Genomic DNA, 27273 nt, shown 5'->3' with positions numbered 1-27273 from the left:
CAAGCTGGTGGTGTCCTTGTTGCCTAGCAACACAAGGTCCTTACAGCTCAGCATCTTGTCCTCCGCCGTCCTCAGCTGACTCTGAGAGGTGGGGCACCATGGCGGCAGCCAGCCAGGGATCCACCACCACCTGGACGCAAGAGACGAGGCTGAATCACTATGGCAACACATCACATGGTACCTCTGTTGTGTGAATGAACGCGCCACACTTTCAATGACAACAGAAACACATGCTGGAACTGTGAATTGAATTGAATTTTTTTGGAATCCAGTGTAAAATTCAATGGATAAACAGGCCTCATCTTTTCATTTACTATTTTGCTACTTACTACTTTTTATTTTATTTTGATCAGCGCCTCAAAACACACAGAGCCACACAGCAAGGGAGAGGGTTCATCGCGTTGGGTGGTTGTTGGTTAAGGGATGATCAGGGGCTGGTTAAGGACTGGTTAAGGATGGTTATGATTAAGGACTGGTTAAGGGTGGATATGGTTAAGGACTGGTTAACACATTGATTGCCACGCAATATGAGTATCTTATAGCTCTGACGCCACCACTGTAAGCCTATTGAGTCGCTCACCTTCTTTGCAGGGCTATAACTATTTAAATAGTATAGCTATATCTGCATTACTATGTACACTACTTTGAGGAGAGCTTTATTTGCAAAAATTCAAATTATAAACCCAGATTTGTTTTGGCAGTCTGAGAGCTGTATGTTGAGTTGTTTTTTTGTGGAGGACATCTTTGGTTTTGCAGGATTTTTGGAGAAGGCATGGCACCTGAGACAAAACACACTGTATCCTATATAATTGTATTTGAATTCACCTTGTTTTTCTGTTTATTTACATTGAGTACAGCTTGTGTTATATTACGTTTTATTGTATTTTCTTGTATTTTCTTTTTTTATGGCCATCTTGGTCTGTGACATTTGTTAAGTAATGGGTAAAGTATATTGTTATATACTTATTGTTATGTGTCTTGTAAGCCCATATGGGCTGGGCATACATCTGTATGTAAGACACGAAAATAAAAATATCAAATCAAATCAAAATCAAATCACTATGGCCCATTCGACATCGGATATCTATCGTTCAAGATGTGGGAACGTTATATTTTTCCATTTATACTAGGGCTGTCCCCGACTAAGGATTTGGATGGTCGACTATGATTGGCCAAAATTTGCCGTTAGTCGACTATTGGTCGACTAAAAAAAATATATATATATATAATATTTTTACTTTTTACTTTTATTTTTTTGTTGTATCATTCCATTTGGGCTGTGGGGGGTGCTTAATGTCTGAAGGAGTCGACTGAAGGCTTCTTGTCCTCTGCAAAAGCATGCAATTGGTCCACTGATGGATACATCTTGATATTTGTCTAGTCTAGTGTGTTCATTAGATGGGTGAAATCCTCTTTCAGTGCCTCTGTGCCTGTATGCGTGCCATTAGCGTTAGCCACGCTTCTAGGCCTCTTTTCTTTTGGAAGGAATGATACAAAAAAAATATATATATATATATATATATTCGACTAAGAGGTTGGCCAGTCGACTACGGCTCCTTTGTCGACTAATCGACTAATAGGGGTCAGCCCTAATTCATACATTGTCGTTTAATACCATGGTGAATATAAGTATGTTTTTAGAGTGGTCTGCGGTAATTCCTAGAATGCGGGTTATACTGTAGGCCCCGATGCATATTATACTTAATCGATTGGCATTTCGTCCCTATACATGCTACAATTAAAATTTCAAATGCATATGATCGGTATATATTATGTTCCATCATGCATGAAGGAAATGGGGGGGGGGGGTTGTTTATGATTAATTGATTGTCAATAACGGCTTTCTTTAGTACAACATCATACGTTGATCAGATGGATTGCAATGAAAGAAATGGACAATCAAGCTGGAATTAACGTTAGATTCCTCTTACCTCTGGCCGATGATACTGGAGGAAGAATATTCCAATTATTTCATTGCCATCTGCTAGATCCTTTTTCAGTTTGCCCGACGCCATAAACTCCGAAAGCATATTGATTCTTGCGTCTCGAAGGCGATGCAATGTATCTGGATCTATGTTACAAAATAACTCCGCCCGGAAGACATTCACCGATGCACAGACCCAACCTTCCTGTAGAAAGTGAGTGCAACATTGCCCGAAATCCACCAGGCGGCGGTATCGGTCAGTTGCAATATCAGACAGAGTGCCAGAGTTTCCCAGAGCCTTGCTGGATGAATTATGAATGGCAATAGCAAATAAAATAAATAACGATCACAATAACGAGTTAACTCGTTATTGGCGCTCAACGATTGGCGGGCTAACACGAGTTAACTCGTTTTTGGCATGGAATGTGTTAAGGGTGGTTATGGTTAAGGACTGGTTATGGGTGGTTATGGTTAAGGATGGTTAATGGTGGTTATGGTTAAGGGTGGTTAATGGTGGTATGGTTAACTAGAAAACTGCGATCGTGTTTGTCGAGCATGTTTTAGGTCAGGTAAAACACGACACTGTGATTGTTACAACATGTTTCAGGTTCGGTAAAATAGACTATACCTTACCTTAGCCAGAAGGTATTCCAAAAAGAATAATTCCCAGGCAGTGATCACATCGCCATCGCGATTACCCGTGTACATGTCTATACTCGTGTGTGTATGGGAAATAGGCTTCAGTCAATAAAATCTCGAGGCGATCGCTCTGTCTCTCCGTCTCCTAGGAGGAGGAGCCCTTGCAAAAATAAAATAAAAAGGTGTATCCACACCAAGCTATTCCAGTTCAAATGGTAGGCGATACTGCCACCCGGTGAGATTCGATCATCATAAAAAAAAAAATGCCAGCTCTAGGAAGAGTCCTGGTGGTTCCAAACTTCTTCCATTTGCGAATGATGGAGACGACTGTGCTCGTTGGCACCTTCAATGCTGCAGAGATTTTTTTGTACCCTTCCCCAGATATGTGCCTCGATACAATCCTGTCTCGGACGTCTACAGACCATTCATTGGACTTCATGGCTTTGTTTGTGCTCTGACATGCACCGTCAACTGTGGGACCTTATATAGACGGGTTGTGTGCCTTTACAAATCATGCCCAATCAATTGAATTTACGACAGGTGGACTCCAATCACGTTGTAGAAACATCTCAAGGATGATCAGAGGAAACAGGATGGAGCTGAGCTAAATGTTTAGTGTCATAGCAAAGGGTGTGAATACTTATGTACATGTGATATTAAATCTTTTTATTTTTATTTGCAAAAAATTCTAAAACAATTCTTTCATTTTGTCATTATGGGGTATTGTGTGTAGAAGTTTGAGGGAAACATTTATTTAATACATTTTGGAATTAGGCTGTAACGTGTAATGTGGAAAAGGTGAAGGGGTATGAATACTTTCCGGATGCACTGTATATTTTAAGCACTCGCAAATCTCCCCGTCCTTCCATTGATTAAAGCGGTGGCGCTCTAGCGCCCTCTCACGCACTTAGAGCGTGGCGGTCAATGAGTTAAGGGTGGTTATGGTTAAGGGTGGTTATGGTTAACACTTTGAGTGCCAGCAGGGGGCGCTAGAATTAGCGCTTGAGTGCCAGCGCTCTATTCGATGGGAGGGCGAGCACATTTGCGAACGCATAAACTATATCTTAAATGATGGCTATGTGTCTAATACGCCCGTCGCTTATCAATGACTTGTTTGCAGTCAACATTGTCGAAACGGATAGTTTTTTTAAATCGGTACATTTCCGTTTTATACCATTTTGAAAAACGCTCGTTTTTGGAAATATCCAGAAAAAAAAGAGATTCTGAGATAATAGCTCTTTAGTGGAATACACAAAACACATTGTAATTTTTCTGCCTATTTCAGATTTCAATCTACCGGACAAATGGGATCAATTCCGGTCAGAGTTTATTGAGCTTAAAAACAATTGATAGGCAGGCTATATAAAGAATGACATCCTCAAGGCATGTAGATTTATAATATTTTAACTTAAAACTAGGCTACTTTTGCATATACAGTCATTATATTCCAAATCAAATAAGTCCGAGACTCCGTGCTGCTGCTGACTTTAAATCAAATAGGTGTCTCTGGGCAGTCGGCCCGACATTAAATACAGCAGTGTGTTATAATCACATTTTTATGAGCTAACGAATTCCGTTATATTGGACATTTGTATTAATTATATCAAGCGAATAACTGAGAAATTTGGCAGAGAGAGACGGCAACATTCTTGTGAAATATAAACGTTGCATGATGACTATTATATCTCCGCCTCCCAGTCCCAACGAAGAACATACAAATAGTATGCAACTGCAGAGCCGCAGAACCAACAGCGCTTTCAGGTCCGGTCACAGGCCCGCTCAACAGCGCCACCCACCCAACAGCTGAATTGCCAATGGCTGAATTGGAGTATTGCACTGTGCGCGCACAACTGTCAGCTCTGCGGCTCTGCAGTTGCATGCTTCTCGCAAATCTAGCTCCCGCTGCCAAACCAAATGAATCTCGACATCGCTTCACCAATAGTCGTTATCAGAACACTACACACATATCATAATAGAACACACATCGTTGTCATTATTAGACCTGCTTGGTGAAGCAACAATGAAACAAATGTAACTATTTTAATACAATTCAAATTGTGCTTAGAGGGAATTATTTTCACCGGACATTATGACTGGAGAGATTTAAATATGTCGGACTTCAACAGATTTTGCCGGTCAAAAACCGGTAATTACCGGACAACGGAAACCCTGAATAGTTTTCAGATAAACGCTAGATTATCGATAGTATATGTGTACTTATGCACGCTAGAGAATCGGGCTGAAAAATCGATTATCCATTTCCTGATCAACACACACACACACACGCACACACATATGGGACACGCTGAGATATAGGTGAAAAAAAGTCTGATTACCCCAAGACTGGTCAAATTGATTCCTTACCTCAGATCAGATGTTTTCCAAAAAGATTATTCCAATTCCTGATCGCCATTCCAAATATCGATCACGTTTATTGATCCAACACTGGGTACTGGAAACACATAATCCACGCTGTTCTGAGGGTGGGCAATGAATGGGATAGTCTCCGGTTACATGCCTGATAAGTAAAATGTGGATTCCGGATTCTTTTTTTCTCATCCATTTCATTCAGTCCAATCCAATGGGTGCAATACCATCCGGAAAGACGATAGGGGGCGGTATTTTCCCTGGTCGAGCTCAGAGAGAGTCCCAATGGTAACGTGAGGCTAGATTGATGAAAAATGAATGGAAATCGCTAATAAAAAAAATAACGATTAATAACGAGACTTCTCATTGTTGGCACTCAAAGTGTTAAGGGTGGTTACGGTTAGGGGTGGTTATGGTTAAGGGTGGTTATGGTTAACACATTCGGGGCCATTGGGATGCATCTAATAAATCTCTAGAGGACCGGCAAATGTAAACAGACGTGGGGCTGTTTGTAGAGCTAAATCTATACTTTATAGTATTGCTATCTGTCCATTCTCATTGTCAATTGGGACCATAAACCGTCCCTTCAAAATGGATTAAAGAAATAATTTTCTCATCAATACGTTCTCATTTTATAGCGCCGTGAATATAAGCGTTATACGGCATTTGGTCTAGTATATTTCCTGGAAGCCGAGATAAAGGGCTAATAGATACTAACGTTATATCCAATGGCATTTCCGTTATACAGATGCTACAGTTAAAACTCAAACTGCATATGATCGGCACGATCCTCAAGCATGTATGCATGAAAGGGGGGGGGGGGGGCGGGGGACGTTGTTTCTTATTATTGATTACCAATAACCGTGTTCGTCTAAGTAGCCACATAGGCCGATCGTATCGTATCGTATCATAACAAGGCTCGATCGGGCTGTAATTTACGTGAAAAAGATCTTACCATGAGCCGGTTGGATCCCCCCGAGCATTTCCCCGTTATCGATCGCCATCTGGTAGATCGATATGTCCATTGGCTGATGATAAATCCCCTTGTTGCATAGTGAAATCCGCATTCCAAAACGTAATCCAAGCTACATGCTGCACATTAGGGATGGGTACCTTTCACATTTGAACCGATACGGTACCGGTACCGGTACCTGTGAATCGATACCGGTACCCAACGGTACCTTTTTTCTGTACTTTACTCTCAAGAAATTAAATGTACCTACCTCAGTCGTGAAAAAAAATATCCAAACTTCAAATAACTACAATTTCGAAAGTTTTCGGCTTGCCATTGCTCTGACTGCTTTGTTGTTGAATCAAGTCAAATCCTAGGTAAGCATATATTGTACGTGTGAACGTTGACATGAAAAGAAAAAAAGGTAAAAAAATTAAAACTTGCCACGGATATATCCGTGCTTCTGTCCACAACGGGTGGAGATCTCCGTGGTCGGTAAGGCTGTCCCCGAACCCTGTTTTTGGGATTCGAACTTCGTCAGGGTTTTTCGAACGAACGTTCGAACCTTCGTTTTTAATTAAAAGAAAATGTTAAAAGAAAGTTTCAATATTTTTTATTAATTTTTTTTCTTTTTTTATCCTCAAACTAAATCCTCAATTTGAATAAAGTGATTAATCTGATTAGATTAGTATTTTTTTTTTTATTAAATCAACTTTCCAGCCCCAGACCCAGCCCAGGGAGAAGCTCCAGCCCAACTAAATCAATTAAATCAACTTTCTTTAATGAATATAACTCATCAGTTTCTTTTAATACTATAATATTAGTGTAGCCTAATCTTTATCTGCAACTGTGAAGAAAACTCCCATTGGTTTAAACAGAATAAAAAAAAATTAAAAAAGAAAACATTATTAAAAAAAAAATTCGAATGTTGATTTTAGAATTCTAATGCCAGCCTAACGAACAAAGGTTCGAACATTCGAACGTTTGGGCTCAGCCCTAGTGGTCAGGCACCATTGTGTTAAGGATGGTTATGGTTAAGGGTGGTTATGGTTAAGGATGGTTATGGTTAAGGGTGGTTACGGTTAAGGGTGGTTAGGGGTGGTTATGCAGTGTTTCCCACACATTGAGTGCCAGCCACGAGAAATCTTGTTAGTTCATGCCATGCGTTGAGTGCCAAGGACGAGAAATCTCGTTATTTAATCGTTATTGCTTTTATTAGCGGTATCCATTAATTTTTCATCATTATAGCCTCACGTTATCATGGGGACTGTCTAGGAGCTCGAACAGGGAAAATACCGCCCCCTATCGTCTCCCGGATGGTAATGCACCCATTGGATTGGACTGAAAATGCATGAGAAAAGAAAACTCCGGAATCCACATTTTACTTCTCAGGCATGTAACCCGAGCCGATCGGATTCATTGTGCACCCTCAGAACAGCGTGGAATATGTGTTTCGAGTACCCAGCATTGGATCAATAAACGCGATCGATATTTGGAATGGCGATCAGGAATTGGAATAATCTTTTTGCAGAACATCTGATCTGAGGTAAGGAATCTATGTTACCAGTCTTGGGGTTTTTTCACAGCGGATCACAACGTGTCCCCTATGTGTGTATGTCTGTGTGTGTGCGCTGACCAGGAAATAGATAATCGATTCTTCAGCCCGCTTCTCTAGCGTGCATAAGTACACATATACTATCGATAATCTACCGTTTATTTGAAAACTATTCATAAATAGGCCGAAAAATGACAACGTGTTTTGTGTATTCCACTAAAGGGCGATTATCACAGAATCTTATTTTTTTTCTGGAAATTTAAGATATTTAGTCAACAAAAATATTTCATCAACTAAAATATACAGTAGGCCTACGTCACACCCCGCGCCTCTCCCTGCCGTCTGCAAGTGGCTAATCTTGAGTTTCCGACCCCCCAGTAAACTAACCATGGATACATTTGGTTAACACAATGGGGACGAACAACGGAGATCTCCGTGTTTCGATTCCATCCGTTGTGGACAGAAGCACGGATAAATCTGTGGCAAGTTGTTATTGCTTTTATTCCATATTAATAACCTATTCAAGGTCGCCGAGCGGCACTGCAGATTTACCCTACTCTATGAATTCGAGAAAGTGCAATACTGGCCAGATCCTCTTAGGGGCGCTATTGCGATAATGCAGTGTGCCCTGTGGCTGAACGGATCTGTCTTTTTTTTTTTACTTTCAATGGAGATTTCAGTTAACAGGATTCTAGATGTGCAGCATGTAGCTTGGATTACGTTTTGCATCGCAGATTTCACCATGCAATAAGGGGATTTATCATCAGCCAATGGACATATCGATCTACCAGATGGCGATCGATAATGGGGAAATGCTCGGGGGGATCCCACCGGACCACGGTAAGATCTTTTTCACGTAAAGTACATCCCGATCGGGCCTTGTTTTGATAGCCATCCAGGCGTTCGGCCTATGAGGCTAATGAGGCTAACACGGTTATTGGTAATCAATAATCAGAAAAGACGTCCCCCGCCCCCCCCCCCCCCTTTCATGCATACATGCGTGAGGATCGTGCCGATCATAAGCAGTTTGAGTTTTAACTGGAGCGTATCTATAACCGAAACGCCATTGGATTTAACGTTAATAGCTATTAGCCCATTATCTCGGCTTCCAGGAAATATATTAGACCAAATCCGGTATAATGCTTATATTCACGGCGCTATAAAATGAGAACGTATTGATGAATTTCTTCTTTCTTTAAGCCATTTTGAAGGGACGGTTTATGGTCTCAATTCACAATGAGAATGGACAGATAGCAATACTATAAAGTATAGATTTAGCTCTACAAACAGCCCCACGTCTGTTTACATTTCACGGTCCTCTTGAGATGAATTAGACTCATCCCAGTGGCCGCGTAAGTGTTAAGGCCGGGTGGTTATGGTTAAGGATGGGTGTAGTTGGTGCTACCTCACCTGGTGGCCAGGTACCTCAACACACTGTTGACCAGACTATCCACACCAAGAAACATCAGTAATCTGAGAACCAGTCTGAAACCAAATAAATAAATACAAATAAAAAGTTGAATGGGAAGATTAGAGATATATTATAATAGATTAGATTAGATTTGATTTAAATGTATTGTCATCATACAGCACAAGTAGGCTACAGTACAACGAAAAGAAGTTTGGCATCCAACCAGAGTGCAAATGTAAACAGTAAAGTGCAATAGTAATGTACAATGTACAGGTGATTAAACTGTACAGTGATACAGGTGTAAAGACAGTGAAGACACTATGGTAGTAAGTCATACTGGCCAGCAGCGTAACTAGTGTAAGGGATGTACAGATATAGTATCTATCTACAGATATGTAACAAGGATTGCAGGTACAGTATGAGATGTGTATAATATATATATATATAATTAAGGCTTTCAAAGTTAACGCGGTATTAACGTGTTATCGCCCGATTCTATTAACGCCACTATTTTTTTAACTCACGATAAACCTTTTCAATTTTTTTTATACTTCACTCAGGTATATTATTGATACTCTCATTGATAGTATGTTTGTTTCTGTGTGAGAGAGAGATAGAGAGGGGGGGTGAGAGAGATGAGGAAGGGGCAAGAGAGAAAGAGAGTTGGGAGAGTGTGTGTGTGTGTGTGTGAGAGAGAGAGAGAGAGAGAGGGGGGGGGGGGGGTGAGTTCTCAGCCCTTGTGTGAGTTAATGTAACAAGTTCCTAACGCTTTCTTTCCACTATTATTTCATGCACTTTATTCATTGTTTTAAATTATTATTTTCTTTTAAGTTATTTTGTGCATCACTCTGTTTTGAATTTGATGCACATTTGCAATGGGTCATCCTTTTGTGTTAAATGGCTGCTTAAAGCAAGAATTTGTTGACTCTCATGTTGATAACTTGAAAAATATCAGTTTATGGTAAAAAAAAGAAAATGTGATTAAATTGTGATTAATCGCGAGTTAACTATGGACAATCATGCGATTAATCGAGTTAAATATTTTAATCGATTGACAGCACTAATATATATATATATTAGAGCTGGGCCGTTAACGGTGTTAACGTGCTGCGTTAACGCGAGACTAGTATTGCGCGATAATATAATTGACGCTGTTAATCTAAAAATAATAATAATAAAAACGTTTTTTTCTTTTTACTTTTTTTTTTTACCTTTATTTACCCAGGGTAGGTTCGCTGAGCACAGATGCTCTTTTTCAGGAACGCCCTGCTTCACATTCACACAGTTCCATTCACACCTCGGAGCTGCCCAGTACAACCACAGTTGACACCATTGGCCACTGAGCAACTCCACTGGAGCAGTTGGGGCTCAAGGGCACTTCAGCGGTTGGTGTTCCTGCCGGTCCCGGGGATCGAACCGGCAACCTTCCGGTCACAAACCCGCTTCTCTAACCTTTAGGCCACCGCTGCCCCACGGGCTGAACTGAATTGAGTGACCCGACTGGTTTATGGGAGTTTAACACACATGCTGGACTGAAAATGAATCGTTTGTTTTATGAAATGTTTGCTTATGATTTGAATTGAATCCAATACATGGACATTTTGATTTTGAATTGAGCATGACTCTTGAGTGGTTTTTGAATTTATGAAAAGGTAATTGATTGTTACATTTTAGCAAACGAACCTATGATTTAGCTTGCTCAGTAGTCTAGGCCTACTATTAATTAAATGATTTGTCTACCTTTATGTGGTACAGTCTTATGCCGGAGCTATAGGCCTAATTAACCAATTAAAAAGGTAATTTGATTTGCATTGGCAGGGTTTGGCCCTGTCTGGCACCCAACGGGAAAAATATTATAGGCACTATAAGTAGACACCGCTACATAAAACAAGCTGGTCTGCCTGAGTGTAGGGCGGGGCGATAAAACGATAACGATAACTATCGCGATAAATTATTTCCTCAAAATAAACATGAAACGTGGTCGCAAAGTTTCGATATATCGATTTTCCAAGCTTGGATATGAGCACACGCACTAACAACCAATCAGTGAAGGAGATGGCCGACAGCGGAAGGAGACCCGGAGGTAGGTCTCAGTAAACAAGGCTGGCTAGGCTAATTAGCTTGCACGGCGCTATTTTATAGTTTACCTGCCGAGTTGGTGTGTGTTTTGAATTCTGAGGGTAACTGTTATAGTAGTGTGGGGCAGGGGTGTAGCTCCAGATTCTGGGCCCCATGAAAGAATGTATTTGTAGGCCCCCAGTGAATGCGAGCGCGCGTAAGCGCGCGAGCAGAATTTTTTTGCCATTTTTTTATTGATGAAAACGCATAATATGGTTTTTACCTATACATTCGGATCAGCAGTTCAGCACCTGCACTGTTGGTGGGTGAGCCTAGTAAAGGATGTCGCATTGCGTTCATCTTCAATGAATGGACCAATGCAATAGTCTACCAAAGCCCCCCCTCTCTCTCTATATATCTCACACACACACACACACACACACACACACACACACACACACACACACACACACACACACACACACACACACACACACACACACACACACACACACACACACACAAACAAACATAGTATCAATGAGAGCATCAATAATACACCTGAGTGATGTCTAGTAAAAAAAAAAAAAAAAAAAAATTTTTTTTTGGGGGGGCCCTCTCAGTGCTGGGCCCTTGGAATCATCCTAAGCTACCCCCCCCCCCCCCCCCCCCCCAGCTACGCCCCTGGTGTGGGGTATACGGTGGACGTCGTTGCAATGTATTGGGGCGGAACAGAGTATTTTATGGTCATATTTAGTACATTGTCATGGAATACATCGCTTGGAAACGAGGCTGGCTAGGATAATTAGCTTGCACGGCGCTATTTTACAGTTTACCTGCCGAGTTGGTGTGTGTTTTGAATTCTGAGGGTAACTGTTATAGTAGTGTGGGGTATACGTTGGACGTCGTTGCAATGTATTGGGGCGGAACAGAGTATTTTATGGTCATATTTAGTACATTGTCATGGAATACATCGCTTGGAAACGAGGCTGGCTAGGATAATTAGCTTGCACGGCGCTATTTTACAGTTTACCTGCCGAGTTGGTGTGTGTTTTGAATTCTGAGGGTAACTGTTATAGTAGTGTGGGGTATACGGTGGACGTCGTTGCAATGTATTGGGGCGGAACAGAGTATTTTATGGTCATATTTAGTACATTGTCATGAGATACATTCGCAGCAGCAAAACAAGTCTATTAATAGCCCGTCCATTGGCGCTGGGCATAAGACATTAATTAAACTTGACAGACATTATATCGACGATAATTATCGATATCGAGTTATATGAAAATAATTTTATCGCGATAACGTTTTTGGCCATATCGCCCAGCCCTACCTGAGTGACTGGTGGAAGAAGGAGAAATAGAGATTGGACTGATTGAGTCAAGCCATGTCACATAGTTCAAGTTTGAAATGCTTCTTTCTGTTTTGCTCCTGAGAGTATGCTAGATACTGTACTGTTCTGTACTGGTAATATTATTTATCTGTGTTAACTTCTGAATAAAACAACTTATTAAACACAAGTACATCTTATTGAACATTATTTTGATATTTCATTACCAATTATCATAGCAAAACAGCTTTTTCAAACAGCTCATGGTGTAATGGGCCACCTGGCCTGAGAAACGTAAGGAGGAAAGAAAAAGTAAGGACTTACTTCTGATCATTATTTGGGTAGAACACACATATTTTGAATGCCTTCGGCAGACTTTTTATTTTATTTTTTTGAGCACCCAGGATTGCAGATAGATTAATCTAGATAAAAAAATTGTATCTATGCCCACCTCTAATATATATATATATATTGACAGCCTTAATATATATATATATATATTGACAAAATATATATATATATATATATATATATATATATATATATATATAGCCAAACCTCTTTTATTAATTTTTTTTAATTTTTTTTATTCTTACCATATATATATATTATATATAATATAATATATGGTAAGAATAAATAAATAAAAATAAATAAATAAAAGAGGTTTGGCTATATATATATTTTGTCAATATATATATATATATATATTAAGGCTGTCAAAGTTAACGCGGTATTAACACGTTATCGCCCGATTCTATTAACGCCACTATTTTTTTTAAACTCACGATTCACTTTTTTACTTTTTTTTTTACTAGACTTCACTCAGGTGTATTATTGATGCTCTCATTGATACTATGTTTGTTTCTGAAGTGTGTGTGTGTGTGTGTGTGTGTGTGTGTGTGTGTGTGTGTGTGTGTGTGTGTGTGTGTGTGTGTGTGTGTGTGTGTGTGTGTGTGTGTGTGTGAGATATATAGAGAGAGGGGGGGGTGAGAGAGATGAGGAAGGGGCAAGAGAGAAAGAGAGCTGGGAGAGTGTGTGTGAGAGAGAGAGGGTGTGTGTGATTAATCAGCCCTTGTGTGGGTGAATGTAACAAGTTCCTAACGTTTTCTTTCCCCTATTATTTCATGCACACTTTATTCATTGTTTTAAATTATTATTATTTTATTTTGTGCATCACTCTGTTTTGAATTTGATGCAAATTTGCAATGCATGAGGGTCATCCGTTTGTGTTAAATGGCTGCATAAAGCAAGCATTTGTTGATGTTGATAAGAGTATTAAAACTTGGAACTTGAAAAAGATCCGTTTAACACTTTAACTGCCGAAAACGCCGGAACTCGTCATTCCCCGCCATGCTCAAGTTGCCGCGGACGCCGTAACTCGTCTTTGATATCAATATTTCAAAAATCTGTGATCGGAATCATATTTCCCCTCTGCAGCCTTGACACACAGTTCTGATCTCCTCTCAATCCTCTAGCGGTTCAAGAGCGCCATCTGGTGGCCGATCGACAGATCGAAACCGGATGTCAACCTTTAACCCGGCAGGACTCACTCCATATGTGGTCCGGGCACTCACTAATGTTAGAGAGACTCAGTCTTCACACAGTGAACATCGATCGGTGGAAATAACTCGAAAAAACAACATGATTTGGACGTATATTATACAACCTGGAAATAGATCGGGTATTTCGACATCCCATAATGGAAAACTGTCTACTCCACGCTGATCGCCCAACGGCCCGAGGAGACTGGGGTGAGTTTTAGCGTGTAGTATTACCGTGTTCGATATAAACTGCTATGATGAACATATGACCCACATTAGATGAATGGTATAACGTTGCCCACGGAATTATAAACGCCCCCTCGCCCATCCGGTCAACATCAGATGACGTGTAGTAACTTCCAGAACCACATCCAGTTGAAATTTATTATCTGGCACAGATCGCTATCAAACTGTATTTCATCATCAATATAATGCATTTGGGGCTATAAATCACGTTCTGGAGAAAGCTGCAGAAAGAGATGAAAACATACTTATACTTTAGACCATATTTTAGTATGAATATGTGAATGAAAAAGTTTAACGTTCATACACCCTGAACAATACATATAGGACATTGAATGGGCCCTAATAATGGCAATCTAGCAATAGAATTTAAAAAGTTATAGCCCTGCAAAGAAGGGGAACTTCTCCATAGAATAGAGCTGGCAAGGGATGGTATATCATGAATTGAACCTCTGCAGTTAAAGTGTTAAGGTAGATAAAAAAAATCGATTAATTTGCGATTTAACTATGGACAATCATGCGATTAATCGCGATTAAATATTTTAATCGATTTACAGCACTATATATATATCCACATCTGTCTGTATATACAAATATATATACAGTAAGAATAAATACATAAATATATATATATATACGGTAAGAATAAACGGGTGTTGCACCGAGTCCACCAAAACTATATGTGAAAGCGCCCTTAAGTTGACACACAAAAAGCAGAACAAACTCTTCCTAACTCACCCTCTGGTCTCCACTACCTGCTGCTCCGCCATTGTTCCTGACGTCATCACGTGGTCTGCAGCAACGTACAGACGCACCTCCACCCGTCATCACGTGGGTGTGATTCAACACAAGCTGCGGTGTTCCGCGGGAGAGCGGGGTCTATATAAGTGCGCCTGACCACCTGTGTGGAAACAGTAACGCCGCCCCGCCACCACACCGCGCGTAGGGAGACAAACACACCCCGGCCAGGCTACTCGGCTGCAGGACAGCAGTGCGGAAGGAGATACAGTGAAACAAACAGAGTGGACATCTCCACAAAACCTCTTTGGTAAATATATGTTTAGTTGTTCTTTGTTGAAACGCGTGTTTCATTATGTACTTTTGTTTTATTTTTTATATTTTTATTAAATTATAATGTCAAATATTGTAAGGAAGGGGCAGGGCTTGATAAGTTGTTGAATTGATTGATTGATTGATTTGATTGTTCCTTCTCGAACACTTATGGTATGGAAATAGCCTTTGACTATTTACCTTTTTTGTTTTTTAAACTTGTTTTATGTTTCTATGTTCGAGACAAATCAAAATCAAATGTTGTCTGATCTACACGTCACATAGCCTCGATTACTGGATCAATAACAGCGGCGTTCGATTACTCTGCGTTCACGGACACGTCTTGGTGTTTAACTTATATTATTATTATCCCTGTCAGCTGTGTCTTGTGGAAGTCATCATGATACAGTGATGTGTTATTATTATTATCCCTGTCAGCTGTGTCTTGTGGAAGTCATCATAGATAGGAGGAGTCATCATGATACAGTGATGTGTTGTTATTATTATCCCTGTGTCTTGTGGAAGTCATCATGGATGCAGTGATTGCATTAGTCTGTTATGAACAGAAGCACACTATAGCTGCAGTCTGTGGGTGTGGCGGCTGCTGAAGTTTCCCAGTGACGTGGAATGCAATGTCGATAGAATAAAAAGTAGATTTTTGTTCTGTTCCCAACAGACCAGCAGGTTCCCCGCATCAAAAAACAAACCCCCCCCTGGAAGAACTGGAAGTGAACCCCTTTTCTTTGGTGAGTTGGCATTGTGTTATACGGAGACAGACAATACCGGGGGTATGGACGTGGGCCAAACGTTATATGTTACATTATAGTGACATAAAGAGACAATTGTAACTGCGACCAGTTTTGATTCCATGCATCTGACGTGTACAGTAGCTACCGTACACAAGCCCCACCTCTCTCTCTCTCTCTCTCTCTCTCTCTCTCTCTCTCTCCTCTCTCTCTCTCTCTGCCTCAGCTGTCACTGTCAGTATCCTGCCTCAGCCGTCACTTACAGTATTTTCCATGATCATCATGTAAGGCTCTCCTGGTCCATCATTTCCCCACATGAGGGAGACCTGTACGCCACAATGAGAGACTATTTTTCTCTGTTATTTTATGTTTAGTCTTGCCTATTTTTTTATTCTTTCTTTCTTTTTATTCTCGCTAGTTTTTAAGTTCTTTTAACTGTAGCGCTTTGAGATTTGCCCCGCAACTGTAAAGCGCATTACAAATAGAATCTATTATTACTATGAGCTAACTTAGTGCTTCCCAATCCTCTCCTCGAAGCACCCCAGCCGTTCAATGTATTTGTTAAATTCCACCACCAGCACACCTGATTCAACTTAACTAGCCCTTTATTAGTTGAATCAGGTGTGCTGGTGGTGGAATTTAACAAATACATGGAACGGCTGGGGTGTCTTGAGGAGAGGTTTGGGAACCACTGAGCTAACTGACTACTGCTTTTATGGCTGGAAGTAGGCTACTCATGCTTCCTTATGTAACCCAGGACAGGTCGTGTTTGGAATGACTCAAGATGTATGTTTTGTTTGCTAGAACATACTTGTGTGCCCAGGCCTACATGACACTCCTTTTGCACACATTTTTGCTGGACCTGGAGGGCTGGCCTACAATAGCCGATGTCTCTAATTAACTGACTGACGGACTGAACTGACTACATATTGTGAATCTTTAATGGTTACATTCTCATAAAAAAAATTAAAAGAAACTGTATAATAATGGTCGTTAAAACTGTTCGCCATGGTAAATAGTCTGCATATCTGCCCTAATAATGGTCCTAGGTTGTACGTTAAAACTGTTCGCCATGGTAAATAGTCTGCATATCTGCCCTAATTTCTTTTTTTAAAGAATGCCAGCTAGTTGTTAGTGTATGTTGCATAGCAACCGCCTTGCAGTGCAGGCAGCCAGGAGGGTCTAGTTTATTTAGAACATTATATTAATAAGTGTGTCTTACTTTCTGCTATAGCCTACTTGGTACCCATTTTATAAAAGCAATAGCTCACTTCAGGCCATGGAATATGGTTATTATTATTTCACAGCTAAGGGGCTGTCAGCCTGAACTACACCCCTTAGCTGTGGTATAATAACCATGTACCACAGCCGTGGGGTCGTGAGCTATTGCTTAAAGGAACACGCCAACATTTTGGGAAATTAGCTTACCGTCTTCTCCAGAGAGAGACAAGAAGATGAATACCAGTTTCCTCTCTGTGCGTTCAGTAGAAAGCTATATGGCTGCATGTTAGCCTAGCTTAGCACAATGAATGGAAGAGGACATGACCGGTTAGCCTAGGCATTGTCCAACTAACACCTCTCCCGAAGGCTAACCGGTCATGTCCGCTTCCATTCATTCATAGGCTAGCATGCAGTCAGATAGCTTTCTACTGAACGCACAGAGAGGAAACTGGTATCTATCTTCTTGTCTCTCTCTGGAGAAGGCGATACGCTAATTTCCCCAAATGTTGGCGTGTTATTTTAAGTGTATAATATATAAGTGTTTTACTTATTGTATGCTTTCATCTAACATATTGAAGGCAAACAAATTAATTATATATAAATATCTTTCTACCAAATACTATATATTTTTTATCCATTTTTTATCCTCCTGTTTTTCTCCCACCCCAATTTTTTAGTCGTTATGCCATTTCCCCCTCCCCTTCCTGGTCATTGCTCGCATGTGCTCCCCACTGGTCGGTCTAGGGAGCCCTGAAGTCTATCGGATGCTTCCTCCGAGACATAGGAGACAGCCAGCAGCATCTTTTCACCTGCCAGCGCGGACTCTCATTGGTGAGGTGTAACGGGTGGGAGGTCACACTACCCTCACCATCTCCCTCCCTCGCTGTGCAGGCGCCCTGACCGACCTGTAGGAGTCGCTGTTTACAACGACCAGAATACCAGCCCACCAGCTTCCCTCCCGCTGACTCTGCCAATTGAGCCAGTATGACGGCCGGCCAAGCCGGAGGTAACGCTGACAGCCGGATTCGATACCAGTGTCTCTCGCGTTGGTAACGAGCGCTTAGTCCGCTGCGCCACCCAGCCACCTACCAAATACTATTTGAATTGGCAATGGTATCTTGTTCCCCGCTGAATCATACCGTACCGAAAACAGTGACCCCAAAACCATGATATGAACTGAACCGTGATTTCTGTGAACGTTCCACCCCTAAGGAAAATAGTTTTGAGTCCAGCTTAACTAGGCTAACCTGGCTTAGAGACTTGAGATCTACATTCTCTTTTACAAAGGAGACTTGGCCAAGGCAGCAGCAGTAGTACATTATATTATTAGAGACGGTTATTAGTTATAGACGACGGTACTCGCAGAGTTTTGTTTAGAGACAGTTATTAGTTATAGTTATAGACGGTACTCGCAGGTTTTTGTTTCGGCAGATCCAGCCACAGCCACCCATTGTAGTTAAAACTCAGTATAATCCGTTTAATGGTAGTAGTAGTTTATTGTCACGTATAAAGTACAGGTACATTACAGTGTGATGCTTGGTTCATACTAGCGCTGACCCCTATTAATCGATTAGTCGACTAATCGGTCGAAAGGAGCCGTAGTCGACTGGCCAACCTCTTAGTCGAATATAATAAAAAAAATATATATATATATATATATACATATATATATATTTTTTTATCATTCTTTCCAAAAGAAAAGAGGCCTAGAAGCGTGGCTAACGCTAATGGCACGCATACCAGAGGCTAACTGCCTACGAAAACAGGCACAGAGGCACTGAAAGAGGATTTCACCCATCTAATGAACATACTAGACTAGACAAATATCAAGATGTATCCATCAGTGGACCAATTGCATGCTTTTGCAGAGCACAAGAAGCCTTCAGTCGACTCCTTCAGACATTAAGCACCCCCCACAGCCCAAATGGAATGATAAAAAAGTATAAAAAAAAAATTAAATTAAAAATATTATTCTTATTTTTTTTGTTTTTTTTAAGTCGACCAATAGTCGACTAACGGCAAATTTTGGCCAATCCTAGTCGACCATCCAAATCCTTAGTCAGGGACAGCCCTAGTTCATACACGTACAGCTCATTATAGTAATAGTCCACAATTATTAGAGTTGGTAGTAATAATGGCACACATAAATGCACACCAACATGCGCATTTGTTGATGCATGCAGGACTAAGTCTTGAGACCGAAGTATGTGTATCACCGCTGCCATGTTACCGGCGCGGAACGTACGTTTACAAATGATTATGACATTTGAATTTACCACGGCTGAATCATATGGATGCACTGTATCCTTGACGACAGCAAAACGTTGGGTAGGGTGAATCGCTTTGTTGCCTACTGTAGCAGCACCGTGACTTAAATCGCCTGAGCCGACCAATCGCCTGCTCTGACCAGCTCCTGGTCCTTGCTGTGATCACTAGGCTGGTAAAGCTATGCATCCTAAAGTGTGAAAACGGAAGTACAGGAAGTACAGGCTTTCCGGTTTCGACAAAACAATTATAGAAACGTGTGAAGTGCACAATAGTTCCTCGTTTAAGCCACTGCAACGGCTTTGCCTGAATAATTTACTACATGACCGGGACGTTCTAGCTTGTTTGCCGACAGGATTCGGGAAAAGTTTGGTCCGTTCGGAGGCAGCTTCCAGGGGAAGTACATACACCGGGAATTCTACCCCATACACACTTTCGGCCGTAGTGCTTTACCAGTCTTTATCTCACGTAGGAGATAAAACTGGGAACGAGGTTATGTGATCACTGAATTCATTCCTCCTCTTCCTTCTCCTCCTCCTCTTCCTCTCACGTTTCTCTCAGGAGAAAATGTGACATTTAGGATAATTAGCCTTTATTTATTGTGACACAGATGTACTTGGTTGTCCTCCTCTCCTCCTCTCCAGTGTCCAGACTCCGGGGAGGAAGATGACGTCTGAAGGGGACATCATCCCCGGCTTCTCTCCTCTGGTGGTGCTGGAGCTCGCCTCGGACGCCAGAGAGGAGGCCATCGCCTGGCTGCTCGGCAGGATCCAGGACAAGGAGTCCGACGGAGGTGAGGAGGCTGTACCGAATGTCATTTTTTAACATTCAAAGTAGGACTGGGACTTTATCGCATTAATTTCGATTAATTAACTACAGAAAGAATTAAAAGTAAAAAAAATTGATGCATTTAATCACATGATGATTTTTTCTTTATTGTGTGTAGGAATGTTACCTTTCAAAGGAGAGTATAAAGTATAATAAATTGCAAAAAACCTTTTTTCTTGGTCTGGTTTGTTCAAAAAAAGAAAAAAAAATTGAGATCAATCAACTCTGATGGGACGCTGAATGTGATTGGACCAGACCCGTACACAGACACACAGTGGCAGTGCAGCCGGACAGAGCACTGCTCGCAGTCGGAGGAGATTTAGCGAGGATGAATTTGCCTTCCACTTTACTTGGTATCACTCCGGAATCACGTTTCAACCAAGTCACTAACTTAACGTTGCTGTCATGAGCCTGCGCTATGGTAGCCTACAAGTGATCAAATAAATAAAACGTCCAACTCGCGCAACAAGTTGTGCGCGGGCCGCACTAACGCTAAACTTTGATGTCAAGTAGGGGGCCGCAAAATATCATTGCGGGCCGTGAGTTTGAGACCCCTGCTCTACGGGACAGGGCGTCTGTATGGGACAGGTCTCTCTATGGGACAGGCGTCTGTATGGGACAGGGCGTCTCTATGGAGCAGGTCTTTCTATGGGACAGGGCGTCTGTATGGGACAGGTCTCTCTGGGACAGGTCTCTCTATGGGACAGGCGTCTGTATGGGACAGGGCGTCTCTATGGAGCAGGTCTTTCTATGGGACAGGGCGTCTGTATGGGACAGGTCTCTCTATGGGACAGGGCGTCTCTACGGGACAGGGCGTCTGTATGGGACAGGTCTCTCTATGGGACAGGGCGTCTCTATGGGACAGGTCTCTCTATGGGACAGGGCGTCTGTATGGGACAGGTCTCTCTATGGGACAGGGCGTCTCTATGGGACAGGTCTCTCTATGGGACAGGGCGTCTCTATGGGACAGGGCGTCTCTATGGGACAGGGCGTCTCTATGGGACAGGGCGTCTCTATGGGACAGGGCGTCTCTATGGGACAGGGCGTCTCTATGGGACAGGTCTCTCTATGGGACAGGGCGTCTGTATGGGACAGGTCTCTCTATGGGACAGGGCGTCTCTATGGGACAGGTCTCTCTATGGGACAGGGCGTCTGTATGGGACAGGTCTCTATGGGACAGGGCGTCTCTATGGGACGGGCGTCTCTATGGAGCAGGTCTCTATGGGACAGGTCTCTCTATGGGACAGGGCGTCTCTATGGGACAGGCGTCTATTAGGGCTGAGCCCAAACTTTCGAACCTTCGTTCGTTACGTTGGCATTCGAATTCTAAATCAACATTCGAATTTAATTTTAAATTTATTTTTATTTTTTTATTGTTTAAACCAATGGGATTTATCTTCACAGTTGCAGATAAAGATTAGGCTACACTAATATTATAGTATTAAAAGAAACTGATGAGTTATATTCATTAGAAAGCTGATTTAATTGATTTAGTTGGGCTGGGGCTTCTCCCTGGCTCTGGGGCTGGAAAGTTTATTTAATAAAAGAAAAAATACTCATTTAATCACTTTATTCAAATTGAGGATTTAGTTTTGAGTATAAATAAAAAAAGTCAAGTATTAATTTTTTTTTTTATTAAAAACAAAGGTTCCAACGTCCGTTCGCAAAACCCTGACGAAGTTCGAATCCCAAAAACAGGCTTCGGGGACAGCCTTAGCGTCTATACGGGACAGGCGTCTATAATGGGACAAGTATTCTTTATTCTCTGCTGATACAGAAATGTGTTTTGTGTCTGAACACAATACTGCGTTAGAAAAAATAAAAACACAAGACAACCTTGTCACAACAGAGACAGACATACAGACGAGACATCAGAGAGACGATAACCCCCTCCCCCCCCGTCCTGTTCCCCCACCCCGTCCTGTTCTCTCCCCCCCCCCCCCCCCCCCCCCCCCCCCCCCCCCCCCAGGCACAGGGTTGCTGGTGCAGCAGCTGCCCCTGGGCCCCCCCTCCTCTCCGGAGAAGGAGAATCCCAACTTGTTCCTGGTGGGGGCCTCGTGGCAAAGGCTGCTCTCCGGGGCCGAGGACCTGGGTCTCTTCAAGGAGTTCAGCGACGGCTCCATGCGGGCCTTCACCTGCGCCAACAGACACAACTTCAAAGACTTCCAAGGTGCTCTGCCCATAGGTGGCCTTTAGGTCATGTGACGCTGCCGTTATATATAATATAGTTCTGCACCAGATACTGTACTTAATATAGTTCTGCACCAGATACTGTACTTAATATAGTTCTGTAGATACTGTACTTAATATAGTTCTGCAGATACTGTACTTAATATAGTTCTGTAGATACTGTACTTAATATAGTTCTGCAGATACTGTACTTAATATAGTTCTGCACCAGATACTGTACTTAATATAGTTCTGCACCAGATACTGTACTTAATAGTTCTGCAGATACTGTACTTAATATAGTTCTGCAGATACTGTACTTAATATAGTTCTGCACCAGATACTGTACTTAATATAGTTCTGCACCAGATACTGTACTTAATAGTTCTGCAGATACTGTACTTAATATAGTTCTGCACCAGATACTGTACTTAATATAGTTCTGCACCAGATACTGTACTTAATATAGTTCTGCACCAGATACTGTACTTAATATAGTTCTGTAGATACTGTACTTAATATAGTTCTGTAGATACTGTACTTAACGTAGTTCTGCAGATACTGTACTTAATATAGTTCTGCACCAGATACTGTACTCAATATAGTTCTGCAGATACTGTACTTAATATAGTTCTGTAGATACTGTACTCAATATAGTTCTGCAGATACTGTACTTAATATAGTTCTGCAGATACTGTACTTAATATAGTTCTGCACCAGATACTGTACTCAATATAGTTCTGCAGATACTGTACTTAATATAGTTCTGTAGATACTGTACTCAATATAGTTCTGCAGATACTGTACTTAATATAGTTCTGCACCAGATACTGTAGTTAATATAGTTCTGCAGATACTGTACTCAATATAGTTCTGCAGATACTGTACTTAATATAGTTCTGCAGATACTGTACTTAATATAGTTCTGCAGATACTGTACTCAATATAGTTCTGCAGATACTGTACTTAATATAGTTCTGCAGATACTGTACTTAATATAGTTCTGCAGATACTGTACTTAATATAGTTCTGCAGATACTGTACTTAATATAGTTCTGTAGATACTGTACTCAATATAGTTCTGCAGATACTGTACTTAATATAGTTCTGCAGATACTGTACTTAATATAGTTATGCAGATACTGTACTTAATATAGTTCTGCAGATACTGTACTTAATATAGTTCTGCACCAGATACTGTAGTTAATATAGTTCTGCAGATACTGTACTTAATATAGTTCTGCACCAGATACTGTACTTAATATAGTTCTGCAGATACTGTACTTAATATAGTTCTGCACCAGAGACTGTACTTAATATAGTTCTGCAGATACTGTACTTAATATAGTTCTGCAGATACTGTACTTAATATAGTTCTGCAGATACTGTACTTAATATAGTTCTGCAGATACTGTACTTAATATAGTTCTGCAGATACTGTACTTAATATAGTTCTGCACCAGATACTGTACTTAATATAGTTCTGCACCAGATACTGTACTTAATATAGTTCTGCAGATACTGTACTTAATATAGTTCTGCAGATACTGTACTTAATATAGTTCTGCAGATACTGTACTTAATATAGTTCTGCAGATACTGTACTTAATATAGTTCTGCACCAGATACTGTACTTAATATAGTTCTGCAGATACTGTAGTTAATATAGTTCTGCAGATACTGTACTTAATATAGTTCTGCACCAGATACTGTACTTAATATAGTTCTGTAGATACTGTACTTAATATAGTTCTGCAGATACTGTACTTAATATAGTTCTGCAGATAATGTACTTAATATAGTTCTGTAGATACTGTACTTAATATAGTTCTGCACCAGATACTGTACTTAATATAGTTCTGTAGATACTGTACTTAATATAGTTCTGTAGATACTGTACTTAATATAGTTCTGCACCAGATACTGTACTTAATATAGTTCTGCAGATACTGTACTTAATATAGTTCTGTAGATACTGTACTTAATATAGTTCTGCACCAGATACTGTAATTAATATAGTTCTGCAGATACTGTACTTAATATAGTTCTGTAGATACTGTACTTAATATAGTTCTGCACCAGATACTGTACTTAATATAGTTCTGCAGATACTGTACTTAATATAGTTCTGCAGATACTGTACTTAATATAGTTCTGCAGATACTGTACTTAATATAGTTCTGCAGATACTGTACTTAATATAGTTCTGCACCAGATACTGTACTTAATATAGTTCTGTAGATACTGTACTTAATATAGTTCTGCAGATACTGTACTTAATATAGTTCTGCAGATACTGTACTTAATATAGTTCTGCAGATACTGTACTTAATATAGTTCTGCAGATACTGTACTTAATATAGTTCTGCAGATACTGTACTTAATATAGTTCTGTAGATACTGTACTTAATATAGTTCTGCACCAGATACTGTACTTAATATAGTTCTGCACCAGATACTGTACTTAATATAGTTCTGCAGATACTGTACTTAATATAGTTCTGCAGATACTGTACTTAATATAGTTCTGCAGATACTGTACTTAATATAGTTCTGCAGATACTGTACTTAATATAGTTCTGCAGATACTGTACTTAATATAGTTCTGCAGATACTGTACTTAATATAGTTCTGCAGATACTGTACTTAATATAGTTCTGCAGATACTGTACTTAATATAGTTCTGTAGATACTGTACTTAATATAGTTCTGCACCAGATACTGTACTTAATATAGTTCTGCACCAGATACTGTACTTAATATAGTTCTGCAGATACTGTACTTAATATAGTTCTGCAGATACTGTACTTAATATAGTTCTGCACCAGATACTGTACTTAATATAGTTCTGCACCAGATACTGTACTTAATATAGTTCTGTAGATACTGTACTTAATATAGTTCTGCAGATACTGTACTTAATATAGTTCTGCAGATACTGTACTTAATATAGTTCTGCAGATACTGTACTTAATATAGTTCTGCACCAGATACTGTACTTAATAATAGTTCTGCACCAGATACTGTACTTAATATAGTTCTGTAGATACTGTACTTAATATAGTTCTGCAGATACTGTACTTAATATAGTTCTGCAGATACTGTACTTAATATAGTTCTGCAGATACTGTACTTAATATAGTTCTGCAGATACTGTACTTAATATAGTTCTGTAGATACTGTACTTAATATAGTTCTGCAGATACTGTACTTAATATAGTTCTGCAGATACTGTACTTAATATAGTTCTGTAGATACTGTACTTAATATAGTTCTGCAGATACTGTACTTAATATAGTTCTGCACCAGATACTGTACCTAATATAGTTCTGCACCAGATACTGTACTTAATATAGTTCTGCACCAGATACTGTACTTAATATAGTTCTGCAGATACTGTACTTAATATAGTTCTGCAGATACTGTACTTAATATAGTTCTGCAGATACTGTACTTAATATAGTTCTGCAGATACTGTACTTAATATAGTTCTGCAGATACTGTACTTAATATAGTTCTGTAGATACTGTACTTAATATAGTTCTGCACCAGATACTGTACTTAATATAGTTCTGCACCAGATACTGTACTTAATATAGTTCTGCACCAGATACTGTACTTAATATAGTTCTGCACCAGATACTGTACTTAATATAGTTCTGTAGATACTGTACTTAATATAGTTCTGTAGATACTGTACTTAATATAGTTCTGCACCAGATACTGTACTTAATATAGTTCTGCAGATACTGTACTTAATATAGTTCTGCAGATACTGTACTTAATATAGTTCTGCAGATACTGTACTTAATATAGTTCTGCAGATACTGTACTTAATATAGTTCTGCAGATACTGTACTTAATATAGTTCTGCACCAGATACTGTACCTAATATAGTTCTGTAGATACTGTACTTAATATAGTTCTGCAGATACTGTACTTAATATAGTTCTGCAGATACTGTACTTAATATAGTTCTGTAGATACTGTACTTAATATAGTTCTGTAGATACTGTACTTAATATAGTTCTGCAGATACTGTACTTAATATAGTTCTGTAGATACTGTACTTAATATAGTTCTGCACCAGATACTGTACTTAATATAGTTCTGCACCAGATACTGTACTTAATATAGTTCTGCACCAGATACTGTACTTAATATAGTTCTGTAGATACTGTACTTAATATAGTTCTGTAGATACTGTACTTAATATAGTTCTGTAGATACTGTACTTAATATAGTTCTGTAGATACTGTACTTAATATAGTTCTGCACCAGATACTGTACTTAATATAGTTCTGCAGATACTGTACTTAATATAGTTCTGCACCAGATACTGTAGTTAATATAGTTCTGCAGATACTGTACTTAATATAGTTCTGCACCAGATACTGTACTTAATATAGTTCTGCAGATACTGTACTTAATATAGTTCTGCACCAGATACTGTAGTTAATATAGTTCTGCAGATACTGTACTTAATATAGTTCTGCAGATACTGTACTTAATATAGTTCTGCATATAGTTCTGCAGATACTGTACTTAATATAGTTCTGCAGATACTGTACTTAATATAGTTCTGCACCAGATACTGTACCTAATATAGTTCTGCAGATACTGTACTTAATATAGTTCTGCAGATACTGTACTTAATATAGTTCTGCACCAGATACTGTACCTAATATAGTTCTGCAGATACTGTAGTTAATATAGTTCTGTAGATACTGTACTTAATATAGTTCTGCAGATACTGTACTTAATATAGTTCTGCACCAGATGCTGTACTTAATATAGTTCTGCAGATACTGTACTTAATATAGTTCTGTAGATACTGTACTTAATATAGTTCTGCAGATACTGTACCTAATATAGTTCTGCAGATACTGTAGTTAATATAGTTCTGTAGATACTGTACTTAATATAGTTCTGCAGATACTGTACTTAATATAGTTCTGCACCAGATACTGT

General features: G+C 39.9%; 2 protein-coding genes across 3 annotated transcripts in view; one reads left to right on the top strand and one right to left on the bottom strand.

The window, feature by feature from the left end:
• Positions 1 to 14793, bottom strand: part of abhd5a (abhydrolase domain containing 5, lysophosphatidic acid acyltransferase a) — a gene marked incomplete at both ends in the record, with an annotated part of 49501 nt that extends 34708 nt beyond the window's left edge. Inside the window, 3 exons of the mRNA XM_084308330.1 lie at positions 45 to 130; positions 8848 to 8883; positions 14762 to 14793. Coding sequence (XP_084164456.1) covers positions 45 to 130; positions 8848 to 8883; positions 14762 to 14793 — 154 coding nt within the window. The remainder of the gene's footprint in view (positions 1 to 44; positions 131 to 8847; positions 8884 to 14761) is intronic.
• Positions 14794 to 14954: 161 nt separating this feature from the next.
• ano10a (anoctamin 10a) overlaps positions 14955 to 27273 on the top strand; it is a 98534-nt gene continuing 86215 nt past the window's right edge. For both annotated transcript variants that reach the window (XR_014619401.1, XM_084307905.1), the window contains exons 1-4: positions 14955 to 15071; positions 15750 to 15819; positions 19950 to 20098; positions 22103 to 22303. Coding sequence is in view for 1 of the 2 variants with exons in the window: in XM_084307905.1 (XP_084164031.1) it covers positions 19972 to 20098; positions 22103 to 22303 (328 nt within the window). In the remaining variant the exon portion in view is untranslated. The remainder of the gene's footprint in view (positions 15072 to 15749; positions 15820 to 19949; positions 20099 to 22102; positions 22304 to 27273) is intronic.

Source organism: Notolepis coatsorum (genome assembly GCF_963971535.1).
Source record: "Notolepis coatsorum genome assembly, chromosome: 2".
Classification (NCBI taxonomy): Eukaryota; Metazoa; Chordata; class Actinopteri; order Aulopiformes; family Paralepididae; genus Notolepis; species Notolepis coatsorum.
The sequence above is the reverse complement of the archived record's forward strand: the minus strand, read 5'-3'. Positions and strand labels throughout refer to the sequence as shown.